The sequence below is a fragment of the Marmota monax genome, unplaced genomic scaffold (genome assembly GCF_021218885.2).
Source record: "Marmota monax isolate L192 unplaced genomic scaffold, Marmota_monax_Labrador192_F-V1.1 WCK01_AAM20220418_F8-fsc00010, whole genome shotgun sequence".
NCBI classification, from domain to species: Eukaryota; Metazoa; Chordata; class Mammalia; order Rodentia; family Sciuridae; genus Marmota; species Marmota monax.
Window position 1 is genome coordinate 21012588 of NW_026692321.1, and position 15302 is coordinate 21027889.

Sequence of the window (15302 nt, forward strand, 5' to 3'; positions counted from 1 at the left end):
CATGAGACCTCTGCCAGCAGCCCTGTTGAGAATCTCAGGGCGTGAGGACTGAGGGCTCTGTCTGGCTGGGTGGTGGTGGCAAGCCAGAGAAGCTGGCACCTTGGCAGAGACCCCAGATGGCCGGCAGGGTTGCCTCTCACGGCTTCCCAGAGGACCATTCAGATAAACAGCATGAGGGGCTGGAGAGAGAGAGCCCCGAGCCTGGAGTCCCAGCCCTGAGCTCTCGTTCCAGCTTTTCTACTTCCTGGGTGGCCTTGGGAGGCAACAACCTCTCTGGGACACAGTGTTCTCATCTGTAAGATGGGGGTGAGACCTGCGCTGTCCCCTTCATGGGGTGGAAGCCGTGATGAAGACGGTCGTGCTGAGGAGGGCTCCTAGGAGATGGGTTGGTCCTCCCCACCCCCTCTTTCTCCTGCATGCACCCCATCTTTTCCAGTACTAAGATTGGATCCTTCTTGGATGCCCCATGGGTCCCCCAGGGGCCTGTAGAGACAGTACCCAGGTTCCTCAGGCAGAGGTATTTAAAATGAACCTGATGGGATGTGAAGCACTGTGACCCCCAGGGTTTCTGCCACCCACTTTAAGTCCCTGTGAGCCGCGTGGCCACTCAGGGTTTTCTGCAGCAGCGTGGAGGCCAGTCTTTCTCTGCTTCCCTGGGGTGGAGAGGGTGGCTCTGCTCTCATGGTGCTAGTCTTTCTTGTGCTGGCTCCTTGAGGAAGCCCAGATCCTAACCCTGTATGTGCTGTGCTCCAGCTAGGAGTGACCAGCGCCTCTTGGAGGCCCAGCAGAGACAGGAGCTTCACTCGGGGACAGGGGCAGTGCTGCATTTTATCATTTCAGACCTCTGAGCCGGGCGAGTGTGACCCTCGGGTTTCACCTGTGTTGACTGTCCTATGCCAGGGGCGTCTGGTGGACGTATGGCATCCGACGGTCACACAGGGCTGGAGCTGGGCCTTCCTGGACCCCTCCAGGTTCTTTACACCCCAAGCTCTCTCCCCTTATCTGTGACATGCAGCACCTTCCTAGATATTTCAGCGCTTTCTTTTTGGAGTAAAACTATTACTACAGGAGATTGGCTATTATTTTCCCTATATGAGAGGTGACGTCACTGGGTTTGGAATAAATGGATGGGAATGGCCTGCCCCAGGCCAGTCTGTTGTGTTAGTGATGCAGCTGGCACCAAAGGCCCCCTCTGAGTTTGTCTTGGGGTTGATGTTCCAGCATCATAGGCCGTAAGAAGGGAGCCAGCCTACAAAATCCACTGCGGAGTCCTGCACAAATTTCTAGGGCTTGGGCTTGGGCTCAGCCTTTGTTCCCAATCTGGCCATTGCGCTCCACCCAGACCCTACTGTCCAAGCCCAAGGCTGACTCCCAGGGCCCCGTCCAGCATGCTGCTTCCCAGGCTGCCCACTCTTGCTCCCCCTGATCCTGCTCCTCTCCTCCACTCAACCACCAGATGGAAGACCTTCTCACTCACCGGGCGAGGGCGCGTCTCCCGCAGGAAGGACTTGAGGTCTCCTCCAGCCATGAGCTCCAGCAGGATAAATCGTGGCAGGGCTTGAAGACTCACCCCGATACAGCGCACAATGTTCTGGTGGTTGAATTTGCTGTGGAGCAGAGGGGTGCAACCGAATTTAACTGGCTGGGTCTAGGACAATCTTGAGAGAGAAGCTTTCAGCAGCCACATCGCGTAGGCACTGTCCTGTAGGGGATGGCAGCAGGGTCCCCTGCAGGGAAGGGGGGAAGAAGAGGCCAGCCTGCCCGGAATTTAGTTTGCAGGAGAGCATTTTGTTGGCGAGGGAGGATGTTGCCCAGACCCTGGGGTGAGAATGCATGTTTGTGTTGTGGGGAGCAGGGTAGTGTCTTTCTCAGATGAACAAATTCCTGTGGAGTTCTCTAAGGAAGGTGTCAGGCAAAAGGAGCTGCTGGGTGCAGTGGCAGACACCTGTAATCCCAGGCAGGAGGATTATAAATTCAAGGTCAGCCTAGGAAATTTAGCAAGACCCTAAGCAACTTAGCAAGATCCTGGCCCCCAAATGAATGAATGAATGAATGAATGAATAAAAGGAGGGAGTGCTGGGGATGTGGCTTGGTGGTAAAGTACCTCTGGGTTCAATCCCCAGTACAAAAAAATTAAAATAACATAAAGTAAATTGAAGGACTGGCTTCTTAGAGGATTGTATGAGACCTGTCAGGTGACAGCATGTGAACTAGAGCCAGGAATAGGGGTCTCATGGGAAGGAAAGGGACTGAGTTGGGATAAGAGGCCTTGAGATTTGGTTTTCTTGTTCCCATGATCCTGGTAGGATACATAGGGCAGTGGGGCTAGGGAAGTCAACATGGGCGGAGACACACGTGCACACATACACACACACACATACACACACACTTGTGAGAATGGGTGACTACACTATTGCCAAGCAGTGAGATTGGTTCTCCTTCCAAGTGATCTCATACTTTTCAATTTTATTCAATAATCCTGTATTACATGTATAATCAGAAAGTAAATGTTATTTTAAGGCAATGTACAGCCCTTACTGCGTGTCTTCCTGGGGCCCCCGAGTCCACCAGTCCCTCCTTCTCACTGCTCTGCCTTGATTCCTGGCCACCATCCACCACAGGGAAGTCCCAGGCCGCCCCATCTGTCAGGATGTTTAGAGGCTTCTCTAAGCCACAGGAGACTGTGAGCCCCCAGCAGATCAAGTTCAAACTTCTGCCTCCTTCAGAGGAGCTGCTGCCAGAGCAGATGCCTCAGGAGCCAAGCGCTGAGATCCTAGCTGACATCCAGGCCCAGAGCCTCAGGGGGCTGAGTCCAGGGGCCTGAGACTCAGTTGTGCCATCGCGGACCCAGGGGGGGTGTTCTTCTATCACATTAGGGGTGTGATTCCTTTATAGTAGATCCATGAGCTGGGTGGGAAAAGGGCTTTGGTTCCAGAAGAACCACTTGGGGGGAGATTGTATCTCCTCTGGTCAAAACCTCACATGCTCTATTTCTTCAGAAGAACTGGGGGAAATAAGAACCAGTGGAGGACCCCAGGGATGCGGCTGCAGGCAGAGTCGTAGCAGTCGGATTATCAGGCCACACAGATGATTTTTGAGACAACCCCTGGGGCTTGTACACTTAGGAAGAAGCATCAATAGCACTAGAAAGTTTTCCCTTGGGAGGAAGGGACATGTGGGGGCCTTTTCCCTTGGAGAAGTTTGTAGAAGCCTCTAATGTTGTTGGAGGCAGGGGGAGGCAGGCTGGGGGTCCCTCTGTGGCTTTACCTGATGATCAGGGCCTCCATGAGGAAGTCCAGTTCATCCTGTTCCGAACACACCTCCGGCAGCGTCTGGGCACAGAAGGGGAGGGTGGGAAGAAGGAAGAGGCTGTGAGGTGAGAGCTGTAGCCCACAGAGATCACAGGCCAAGGTCAGGTCCAATAGGGAGCCACCTCTTACCTTCACAGCCACCTGCAGGGGGCTCGGGTCATTGGGCATTCCGGACACCTGGCCCTCATATACCTCCCCAAATGCACCATGGCCCAGACCCCTGTGCAAAGAGAAGAAAGATTTTAAGTGGGCCACAGTACAGAGGCAGCTGGGGCCCCCAAGTCCAAGGGTCACATTCAGTGGACACACATGAGAGGCTAGGGCTGACATACACACTCAGCCCTGGCTTCGCTCTGTGATCCTGGGCCTCTAGTCTTTATCTGAATCTGGTAAGAAGGGTTCTGCTACCGTCTGGCTATGGCTTGAGTGTGTCCCCCATTGCCAGGTACCAGAGGGTGGAAACTCACCCAGCTATCATGATCAAAGGTGGGGCCTGTGGGAGGTGAGGAGGGTTACATAAGGTCATTAGGGTGGAGCCCCCAGGATCGAATCCTGGTAGCAGTAGAGTCCAGAGGGTACACACACTGTCCCTGTCTCCCAATGTCCAGCACTGCCTCTGCCAGTAAGTAGGACATCACCAAATGTGGCCCTAGACCTCAGACCTCCAGAACTCTGAGCCAAAATAACTCTTTGGTTTATAACTCACCCAGCCTGTGGTACTGTGTTATTGGCAATAACCAATTGCTAACGGACCAGTGTAGGTTTGAACCAGGGATTTATCATGATGTTCAAGTGTTTATTCATTCAGTGACTAGTAAAGGAGTCTCTGGTATTTTCCAGGGACACAGAGGTGAGTAGGACACGGTTCTTGCCTGGAAGAGGCTCCCATTTCCTGGGACAGTGACAGATCACTGTCAGATACTTGCTGGGGACTGTTGTAATGCATGACAGGGATGGACAGGGTGCTCAGGATGCTCAGAGGAGGGCCATTCTTCCCCAGAGAGGGGTAAGGGACCAGGTGTCCTCTGGGAGGGGTGTTCAAACGGAATTTGAAGAGAACCCTGGTTCTTCCCAGGGATTCTTCCTGTCATTGCATGAACTCCATAAATACATAGGGTGTCAACAAACCCCCTGGACAGTCAGCCTTGTCTCTTTGGGGGGCTGGGGGTACCACCAGGAATGCTTTGCTGAGGCTAGAGGAATCCATGGCGCTGTGATGACATCCCACTCCCTAGACACCCCCCAACCCACCGAATGAGGGAGATGTTTTTCCGGGGCACTTCTTTCAGGTCACTGATGGAGGAGGTCTTGCCGGCAAAGCAGTAGTTGGGGTTGTAGTCGGTCATGATGGTGGAGGTGCGGAGCTTGCTCAGCTTGTACTCAGGGCTCTGCAGCTCCATCTGCATGGCTTGCAGCTCCTGGTGCTTGCGGCGGTACACTGCAGACAAAAGGAAGCCAGTTGAAATGCGGCCTGGACCAGGCGCCCTGGCCATTGAAGCCCAGCATGGGCCACCTCCTCCAGGAAGCATTCCAGGAGTTCCAGGTCCTCCCCTGAGCTCTAAACTTTTCTATCACACTAAAATGAAAGCACCCGTGAAGCTTAAAATTGCATAAATGGAAAAGATTTTATTGGCCACACAGGGGCAGATTTATGTTAGTCTGGGTCCCAAGGTAAAATTAGACGTGCTGGGATTTTATGTGAAGGGAAAGGGCGAAGGAGCTGAAGGCTGAGGGCCAGCCAGTCAGACTTGACCCCATGTGAAGGAGAGACGAGAAGCTTGGGTAGAAGCATCCTAGAGGACAAGCAGTCTAAGGTCATTCTGGTGAAGCCCTTGGGGAGTTTTGAGGCCCAGCTGGGCCCACAGGAAAGTCCCAGGTGTCCCAGAACTGGGCTTGCCATTGCACTTCTGAGGTGCTCACCCGCGGGGTGAGGTGGCCTCCATGCACACACAGCCGGGGACGGGCAGTGGCTGTGGACTTGGTCAGCCGTGTGCCCCATGGCCCTAAGAACTGGCAGGTCACATGGATGGAGAAGAGCCAAATGGTGAAAAGTCACTGAACTGGGGTCTGAAGATCAGTTAGGAGCTGAGTGAGGCTGACCTGGCCACTTGACCTCTCTGGACCTTGCTGGCTTTCTCTGGACAGTAATTCCTCCCTGTTTCCCAAGTCCCCCAATGCCCCACCCCTAGGGTTGTCATAATGAAATGCATTCACTATCATAAAATGGTTTCAAAGAGTTCTAAAGCACTCTGCCATGGGAGTGGCGTGATTGTGTCACTGCTGTCTCTGCAGATGCCCCCTAAGGCTAACTCCGGGGGCAGAGAGACCATTGATTTAGAGCAGATTCTGCTGGTACCGCCCAGCCCCACCTCTTATTGGCTTGGGCAAGTACTGCCCATGGTCAGCTGTGATGTGCTCAGTCCCCTCTGCCAGGAAATGCACCAGCCATGAGCATAGGATTTTTCTTTTCTTGATGGGGAAGGGAAAAAAGAGAGGCTGTGCCTTGTACGCGGAGGACAAGGAACGTGAAGGGGCCCATGGGGGAATGGGAGGGTGTGGGCAGTTAAAAAGGCTGAGGGACCTTATAAGAGTGGAAAGAGGTGGAGAGTGAAGGAGGGGTCAGACGGGGAGAGGGCAGTGCTGTCCCCTCCCCTTGTTTTCTTCAGGAGCAACTCAGAGTCCCCTTGTCATATTTAGTGATATGAAATGCTCAAATTGCTAGGCACGCAGTAAGTGTGCAAGGTGTGTTATCTCTTATTCTCCTGTCCTTTTGAAGGATGGCACCATATGGGGACACAACATGGGCTGCCATCTCCTTGTCCGTCCGCAGCCTCTCTTGCCCTGAGGGGGCAGGCCTGCAGATGCTGCCAGCGGCCTTTCCCTGGCCTGTCCTCTTGTCCCTGTCTGTCTGCCCCGGGCCTCCAGCTGCCAGCAGTAGGCCAAGCTGGATCCTGCTGAGCTCTGAGGCCTCAAGGTGGGCTCAGGTCAGCTCACCTTGGCCGAGTGGGGAAATCCCTGGAGACCAGCTTCCTGTTCCCTCTGCTTGGGTGGGAGGGCCTAGGGAGTGGACCACACAGGGCCTGCGCCTGCTGAAGCACATAAGAGCTGAGGGCCACATCTGGGGGCGGAGGGAGTGTGTCAGCCCCCTCAGGGTGGCTGCTGAGGAGTGCCTCTCATCCCCTTGAGCAGTCAGGAGGCCACACTTGGGGCTGAGGGTAAGGCTCCATGTCTCTTTAGGGAACTGCCCCTCTGGTGGGTGGAGGGGCTGGGGATTTCTTTTCTGGCTTGACCAGGGCTGCCTTCCTCACCACTAAGGGGGTAGCTTACTGGTGTAAAACCAGGGTGTACAGGGACTAGTGGGATAGAGTGACACCTTGGTGTCCTCTGCATGGCCTGAGACACATTCACCTCTGCCAGCCCTGCCTGCTGCAATTAGAAGCCCCAAGGCTCTGACACACTCACCAATCATGATGCCGGAGAAAGCCAGGACAAGGGCGGCCACCAGGGCAGAGGTCACAACGGAGAGGATCAGCGAGAGTGGCAGGTGGGGCTCCGGGGTAGGTGACACTGGAAGACAGGTCCCAAGGGGGCATTGACAATGGCACTGCTTCTCCTCTGAGTTGGCCTCAAGTCACAGATATCCTCCCTAGCTGGGACAAAAGCCAACTGGTGCTTTTCATCCTGTCACACCTTCTTTTTTTTTGGGTGTGGGGGGACCACTGGTACAACGCAGGCACATCCTGGATTTACAGGCCAACTGTAGCTTTTGGGTGGAGGGAAACTTGAACAGGAATGAGCATCAAACTCTGGGTGTTAGTCTAAAACATCCACTGTCCCAGTGTAGGAGGAAGAGGAAGGAGAAAGGGAAGTGGATGCAGAAGAGATTTGAGGACCTGAGAGGACGCCACCCTCGGTAAGACCCAACAGTAGACTGCCCTCAGTGACACCCTCAGGCCCAGGACAAGTCCAGGAGGGTCCCAGGCTCCCCCTGCTGGCCAGCCCACACGGAGGCATCTGGCCCTATAGGGGTCACAACTCTGGAGGGGCGATGGCACCTGGAACACATGCAGGTGAGGGAAAGCAGGGGAGGGACGGGGCACACAATTGAATCTGTATGATCAAAACAAACAGAATATTTAATCTGGAGACGGTTGAAAGGAAAAAGAAGTCCTGTCTTCACACCCACACCTGAAAGCTGTGGTGAGTTGAACATGGATGACCCCTTTGTGGAGATGTCCCAAGTGAGGGATCAAACTAGATGACTTTAAGACTCCTTCAGGGGCTACAGCCCATTTTCCTATAAGGTCCCTCTGCCGGTCACCACAGCACTGGCAGTCGAGGGACAGGGTGCTTACAAAATTGAGTCGGTGTGTCCCCAAACCATGGAAAGCAAGTGCTCAAGGTCCAGTTCTCTTTCCCCGTCCATCCTGTCCTCTTACCAATGCAGGAGACGCCGTCTTCAGCCAGCACTGTCCCATGGTCACAGAAGCAGATGACCTTGTGGCTCTCGGGGTCCATGTGACATTCGTCTACCTCACAGTGACTGCAGTTTAGGTAATGCTTAATATTCACTTCCCCGTGGCCCTCCATCACTGGTGACAAGGGGGGAGGGTCAGATTGGGCTGAGCCTGTGAAGACCACCCGGCTCCCCGTTTCCTGCCTTTGCACTTTATCTCCAGCTGCTCACTGTGGGGTCTCTGGTCCCTGCTCCCAGGTCCCCCTGCCATTGGAAGCACATCTCTGTGTAGGGAAGCTTCCCCACACATCTGATGAGTGCATCTCAGACAGAGGATGTGAGCGTTTTGTGTGTTGATGGGAAATTCCACACACAGGGCCCTTAGGTGGGCAGGTACCCGTGTGCCAGCTACTGCTGCACTTCTAGGACCAGCCAGCCTGGTAATATTGTGCCTCTATGTCCATGTTAAATCCTGACTTCCAGAAAACTCAGCGAGATGGGCCTAGGAAGACCTGCCTGCAAGGGACCCACAACTGTGTCTTTGTATCCTGGACATGTGTCAGGAACCTTGAGGTTTAGCTTGGTGGGACAACTGGCCCCAGGAACTTTGTTCCACCACCTGGCAGAGGGTACCTTTTAAAGCTGGGGTGTATAAGATGCCCAGTGGACTGATAAAAGAAACCCCATCTTCCCCATCCATTTCAGGGTCATTGTTTGAGGCCGCATTGCCACCTGTGGCAAACCAGAAAAGAGTTGAACACAGAGAGGTGGGCGCCAAAATCTCAACACACATGCGCATCAGCGGGGCATGCAGCTCTGGCCAAAGCCTGGGATCATGGGAGGCCTCAGGGGCAGGGGAGGTGGGGAGGGAAGGGAGGTTCAGGTCACAGAGGCTGTGCTTGGGACTTGGCTCAGTAGATGCTGGGTGTCTGGGCCACTTTCTCCTCCAGGTTGGGGCCAACTCTACAGGGGAGTCTACCACTCTGCTGAGGCCCCACCAGGAAGCCATTGGTGGGAGCAAGAGTCCGAAACACTTGAGTCTTTCCAGGCTGGTTGGGGCCTCTTTCAGGGCCAACCAGGACGACAGCACTGAGGTGGGGACTTGCTCTCCAGTCCCATTGGATCAGGGCTGGGGCATGGGGGGAAATGAGCCCCTGTGCCTTCAGGCTCCTGTCCCTCCTTTTATCTGGGGCTGGGTTATCTTGGGGCTCCCTCCCCGGGGCTCCTCCCACCCACCCTTGGCTTGGAAAAGAGCATGTGGTTAACACGAGCATCTCATACAGAGCGTGAAAGCAAACACAGACATGAACGGCATGGGGCAGGCATGCAGTGTGTCCTAATCTGGGGGTGGGGCAGGGGTGGGGGGCAGCCAGCGTCTTCCAGCCTCAACTTCAGAAGGCTCTTTTGAAGGGAGCTGGGGTCAGTGGCTGCTTGCTGGAGTGTTGGGCGGGGGCTACCTGCAGTGGCCCTCAGGAGGAGCTCCATGGGCACGGAGAACAGTGCCCTTTTGGCCACTGTGGGCTGGGCAGGGGACAGAGTGAGGAGCCAGTGAATCCACAAAGGAGTCCCTTAAAGAGCTGGTTTGGCCAGGCCACTCAAAGGAAGGCATGGACCTGGGGGGTCTGGCCTCCAAGGTTCTCAGGCCAGAGAGTCCTTGCAGTGGCTCGGAGAATAGTGGGGGGAAGCCAAAGCCTCCCGTTTTTGGCTTTGGGGGAGATGGAAGGTCACCTGGGATCTTGATGCTGTTGCCAAGGAAGCCTGCAGGCAGGGTGCTAGCTCGAAAGCCAACACCCTGCCTCTGGCTGGCCCTGCTGGGCTGGGGGGAGCGTGCAGTTACATCACAGGCCACACTGGGGAGGGCAGGGGGGAGGGAGGGCCGGGACAGGAAAGGGAGGGGAGGTGCCTAGGACTACGTGGGGGAGGGAGTGACACCTTGAACACGAATCATCTTTACCTATATATCCTCCGCCTCCTCCACCTGAGGAGCACCCCCCTCCACCCCCTCCGAAACCCCCTCTTGTCTCCCACCCCCACTTCTTCATGGCCTGGGGGCAGGCATGTCCTCCAGTGGCGCCCTCCAGCAAAGACTTTCCGGCCCAGAGCAAGGAAGTGTTATCTTTCCAGCCACCTCCACCACCTGCAGGGGAGAGAGAGAGAAGGCCTCCTAAGGATGCTGGTGCTTTGAGGGGCACTCTGCCTGCTCCAGTTCCGGGGTGACTTCAGTGGGATCTGAGGGTTCCAGATTCTACAGCTGGAAACCCAGGAGAGTGCCATTGGGCTAGGGAGATCAGTGGCCACAGTTTATCCTTAGAGAATTTGCCTGGTTGCTTAGCTTCCTCTCAGGCCTCTCTGGCTCAGAAGCAGGGAGTGTGCTTAGGGATTGTGGAAGCAGGGACAGGCAGCCAGACACTCTCTCCCAACCCGGAGGCACCACAGCTTCCTTTCATTAACTGCTTCTCACCCTGGTCTCAGTCAAGTGTCAGAGGCCTGCAGAGGTCACTGCATTAAAGCTTCTTGCAGGAATCCTGGACTAGGCACCAGACAGCCCGAGGAGCTTGTTTGCAGGCTGTGAAACTCTGGGCATGAGTTTCTTTCTGAGCCTCAGTTTCCTCACCTGTAACTTGGGGATAATAAGACCCACCCCATGGGGTTGATGCTCAGCTTAGTGGAGAGAGTGGGGGCGTGAAATGCACCACCAATCCAAGTGTCGGGATCGTCGGGGGTTTGACAGGCATGTGCGCAGGTGGCCTCATGCCAGGCTCACTCTGCTTTAGCCATTCCAAAGCCAGGAGCAGAGAAGGCAGGGGGGTGGGGAAGGGGTAACACTCCCATGACAATGGTCCTTAGAGCTTCGCTTCCCAACCCCTGGGGCTGCTTTAGGCAGCTGCAAAGGAAATTAACCTACAGAGCTGAGGTTGGATGTCGCCCGGGTTGACCACAACAAATCTCTCCTGCTGGTCTTTGACATTCCAAGTCCCTAATTGTTCCTCGAGTGGCATTTCAAATAGGAATCTACTCCCCAAGAGCCCAGTAGGTGAGGGTGGCAGGGCCTGGAGACTCATGCAGAAAGAACAGAATCAGCAAGGAGTGTGTCTGCTGGGTCCTGGGGAAGAACTCTAGGTTGAGGTTCTCCCTACCCAGAGGGGGCAGCAGAGGGCCGTGTAGGTGAGGGAGCTTCAGATAGAGCTGACTGTGGCTAGAAAGAGGAGCCGGGGTTAGAATGAAGCTGATATCAGACACAAGCGTGGCTCTGCATGGGGGTCAGCAGAGCTGAATGAAGGCCCTGGGGCAGGCTGGGGGGGGGCGGGGAAGGTTAGTGCTGGGAACTCCAGGGTGAGGGGGCTGAGTGTGGGCTTCACATGGCTGGCCAGAAAGGTAGCAGTTAGAGCCCTGGGTACTGTCTGCCTTCCCTTGCTTGCTACTGGCACCAGTAGCCAGAGCTCCCAGCATTTCAGGGTGCCTAATGGCAGCCTGGTGAGCTGAAGCCTGTGGGAGATTTCTGGGGGTGGGCTTGTGGGGCTTTACCTGCGGCTCCGGAATTGCCGTTCAGCCCTAGAACTGAGGAGTTATTCTCCAGTCTCTCTGGGTGGAATGTGTCTGTCTTGGCCCCGTAGGCCCTGCCGCCACCACCGGCTGCAATGATGAGGGGCACCGGCACTCCATCCTTCATCTGGCCAGGGGAGACATTCAGAGATTGAGAAACTGAGAGGGGCGTCCACTCTGGAGATCCCGCGCTCTTGGTTAAGTGTTTAAACCTGGCTGTTTGCAGGGCATCAGGGTGACCTCTTGGTCTGAGATGGTTTGAGAGCCCCAATAGTTCTTGTATCAGTGGGGGTTCTATCAGAGATGCAAAATCAAGGGTATACGTAAATGTGCACGAGTGTGTGTGCGTGTGAAGATGCATAGTTGTATATAGTTACATTATATATATTGGAGCTGGGAATGGATCTTGGAGGCCACTTATCCTAGTCCCTTTCCTGAAGCTTCTCAGACTGGCCTTGGACCTCTGGGTGCTGGTGATTAGAAGCAGTTCTTCTTCTCCCCCCTTCCTCTCCACTCTTCAGCATCTCTGGCTCTGACCCCACGTTCAAAATCAAACCCTCAGCCTCACCGTCCCATGGCAGAAATTCCCAGAGTTTTGCTTCTGGTTGGCTCAGATGATGTCTGAAAGGTCAACCTTAGGACAGACAGCTGGCCCAAGAGGGCAGAGGACCTTCTTGGCCCTGAGGCGGGGTGGCAAAGCACTGGTGAACCTGAGCTGATCAATAGTAAGAGGAGAGCTGGGACAGACAGGGCCCATTTTCCTTTAGGTCTCAGCTCCTCATCTTTCTAGGGGGATAGAGTACCTCAGGGCTTTCCGTCCCAGTGCTGTCCCGAGGTGACAACCCCACGAGGCCCAGAAGTCACTGCCTTGGGAATCTGGCCAAGTGGACCTTACCTTAAACACGTAGGTGGCTCCCCCCCCACCTCCTCCTCCTCCTGCCCACTCGTGCACGCTTCTGTTCACGCGGATTTCTTCTTCGATCACGTTGTTCTCCCCGATGCAGACTTTCTGGATCAATTGGTTTGTCTGTAGAAACAAAAAGCATGTTAGGTTTGTGCCCAAATCAGGGTTCATCACTTTCCAGCGGACGAATCTCGTAGGCTTAACGTTGGGATCTGAACCTTTTCAAATAGCTTACAGTTGGGTGGAGCAGAAAAAACACATACACACAAAATTTTCACTCTGGGCCACATTAGGGAAGGAGCACAAGGTCAGCTTAGATACAAAATGCTATGAGGAGTGAGGAGAGCAAGGAGGAGGTTTGTTGCTTTTGGTGGTCAGGGAGGACTGCCTGCAGGAGGTGGCTTATACTTGGGCCTGGAAGGGTACAGGGGGTATTAGCACAGAGAACGGGGGAGTTTTGTTATTCCGGGAGGAGAAAGCAGCAGAAATCAAGTGGGAAACGGGGTGTTAAAGTATAGGACTTTCTTGCTTTTAGAGAAATCCATTTTAGGACAGAAAGATGGTCCTGGAGGACCTGTCAGGAAGAGGAGTGTTAGCCCCTGTGTGGTGAGATAGGGCTCAGGGTACAAAACAGGGCATGGCAGGGGCCCTTGAATGCAATCAGGAGAGTTGGGTTTCCTCTTTTAGGCAATGGAGCCGCTAAAGGTTCTGGAGAAGGTGCAGTTCTGAAGCATCATGGGAAGAGAAAAGAAAAACAAAGCAAAACGAATCCCCCCAAACACAGAGGAAGAATGGACTCAGATTTCATTCCCCGTTCATCTTTGGGAAAGTAATTTCTCTACTTCGGACCTCTCATTCCTTCCAGCTAATGTCCCATTTCTTGTCTCTAAAAATCCCTGGCACAGCCCTACATAGAGCTCTCGATCTTACCTGGGGACCTTGCAGGAAGATATTCTGCACTCACCACCCACCTTGGGTGACTTGGTCCTCCATTGTGGGACAGGAATGAAGGACAGGTTGGTGGGACAGTGTGAGTAAGGTGCCAGCTGAGTGTCTCACACGTCAGGGCCTGGATAGCTGGCTGCCGTTATTATTTTATTTGCACTGACTTCTGGACCCCACAGATTCCTGGCGGGGACTCAGAGGTCTAGGAGTCCCTGGGATTGTGCTGGAAATTTCTGTAGTGCAGATTCCTGGAATTCCTGCATAACCAGGGTATTGCCTCAAGAATAGCTGCACCTGCTTGTCGGCCACCAAAGCTCAGAAGAATTCTCCAAGCATCAGCCTGACCTCGGAGGAAAATGACTTTTCTTTCACTTACTGGAGAAAGTAAACCAATAAAACATCAAATTTCCATCAAGTGGTGCTGTGTAACCAGCCAGTGGACATGGCAATTCATCTTGAGCCACTCCTTATGCTAAAGCATTCAGGGATGCCAGCAATGAGTACTAGAGAAATTTCCAGATAAACAGCCGGGATGCAATTTGTTTTATGGCATTTTGGATTTAATGATGGAAATAATTTGATATTTTTTTAGAGTGGATTTAGTGTGGATGGAAGGCTCTGAATTGCTATTGTAGAGAACCAATCTCTCTCTGATGCATACGTAACCCTGTTCAGGCTGGAGGGAGACTGCTGGAAGGGAGCATTCTAATGGTGGGCTGGGGCAGGCACGGGCTGCAGGCTGTGTCCTGAGGCTGTGTCCAGGGTATGAGGGAGGAAGTGTGGGCTTCCAGCTACATAGGATATTGAGTCCACACTGGGTTACTGACAGCTCTTGCTAGAGATTTGCTGGGCCGTGTGGGTGGGTGCCTCACATCCCTGGACTGGCTCCATTTGTAAATCAAGGTGCTGCCCAGCTTAAACCAACAATGCTAAGAAGGCCCACCCCCCAGACCCTGCTCCCTCTCTTCTTCTTCTTTGGCTGGCAGCATTGGGTTCCACACCCCCCCGGGGTCAGGGGGAATGCCTGTTTCAGTAGAACAGAATCTGGAGACTGTTGGGGTGAGGAAGAGAGGGCCGTGGGGTTTGAGGATGGCCTTTTGTTTAACTAAATAGGGACCCATGCCCATCCTCCACTGCTCCTGCTCCAAGGATACCCTTTTAAATTGGTTGGGGGTGAGGAATGGTCCATTCTCAGCCTGTGTCTTACTGGAGTTGATAGACTTTCTCTGCCTGCCTGCCAGGAGCCACACCCTCCAATCCTCTCCCACCTTACAAACTTCTCCTTTTTGGTATCCTTTGCTGGTCTCTCTTCATTTTCCTAGCCTCTAACTGTTGGTCCCCAGGGCCCCTCCTTGATTTTCTTCTCTTCCTGTACCACTCCCTAGGCAAGCTCAAACCATCTCAGCCTTATGCTGATTTCTCCAAGCTTTATGTCTTTACCCTAGACCTCTCTCCTGACTGCCAGTGGCCTACCTCCTGTTGTCCATCCAGCATCTCCCTTGACGCCTTACAGCCCTCCATGTCAGTGTAGACTGACATTGACCTTCAGATCTTGCCCCCAACGTGCTCCTTCCACATTCCCCAACTCAGGTGATGGTAGCTTCCTCCTTCCAGTGGCCACACTCTGTTCTTGGAATAATCCTTGACTCTTTTTTCCCCCCCCCCTCTCAATTTTTTGTCTAATGAAGCAGGAAATCTTTTTTTGGATTTTTACATTCAAAATATGCCTAGAATTCAACCACTTTCACCATCTCCACTGTCACCCTTGTATCTTGCCTAGACTAATGCAATAGCTCTTGGGTTCATTGCGCTGAGTCCTCCCTTGAGCCCATGCAGTCTGCTCTTCATGGTGAAGCCAGAGTGAGTCTTCTGATGTACACACACCCTATTATGTCACTATTTGCTCAACACCTCCTATGGCTTGAACATGTCCTTAGAATGGGCTGCTCAGCACCATTTCCCTGACCTCCTCTCTTACCTCCCCTTTCTTTGCTCCCTCTACTGATTCCCATGGGCATACGATACGACAGGCTCCCACCTCAGGGACTTGGCCTTTGCTGGTCTTTCTTTTCCCAGATACTTTTCTCCTCCCCCTGCTTGAACATAAGCTCCTTGTGAATAATGACTTTTTTCCCCCCTCAAA

General features: G+C 53.8%; 1 protein-coding gene across 2 annotated transcripts in view; it reads right to left on the minus strand.

Annotated features, from left to right (window-relative positions):
- Alk (ALK receptor tyrosine kinase) overlaps positions 1-15302 on the minus strand; it is a 668653-nt gene that overhangs the window by 22360 nt on the left and 630991 nt on the right. The window contains exons 14-23 of one of the 2 annotated variants that reach the window (XM_058578442.1): positions 12206-12337; positions 11293-11437; positions 9722-9904; positions 8401-8499; positions 7751-7903; positions 6774-6878; positions 4563-4749; positions 3441-3531; positions 3268-3332; positions 1478-1607 (exon numbers count right to left, since the gene is read on the minus strand). In XM_058578442.1, the coding sequence (XP_058434425.1) occupies positions 1478-1607; positions 3268-3332; positions 3441-3531; positions 4563-4749; positions 6774-6878; positions 7751-7903; positions 8401-8499; positions 9722-9904; positions 11293-11437; positions 12206-12337 (1290 nt within the window). Of the gene's footprint in view, positions 1-1477; positions 1608-3267; positions 3333-3440; positions 3532-4562; positions 4750-6773; positions 6879-7750; positions 7904-8400; positions 8971-9721; positions 9905-11292; positions 11438-12205; positions 12338-15302 lie in introns of those variants that run through there. The other variant, XM_058578441.1, reaches the window with a different exon arrangement.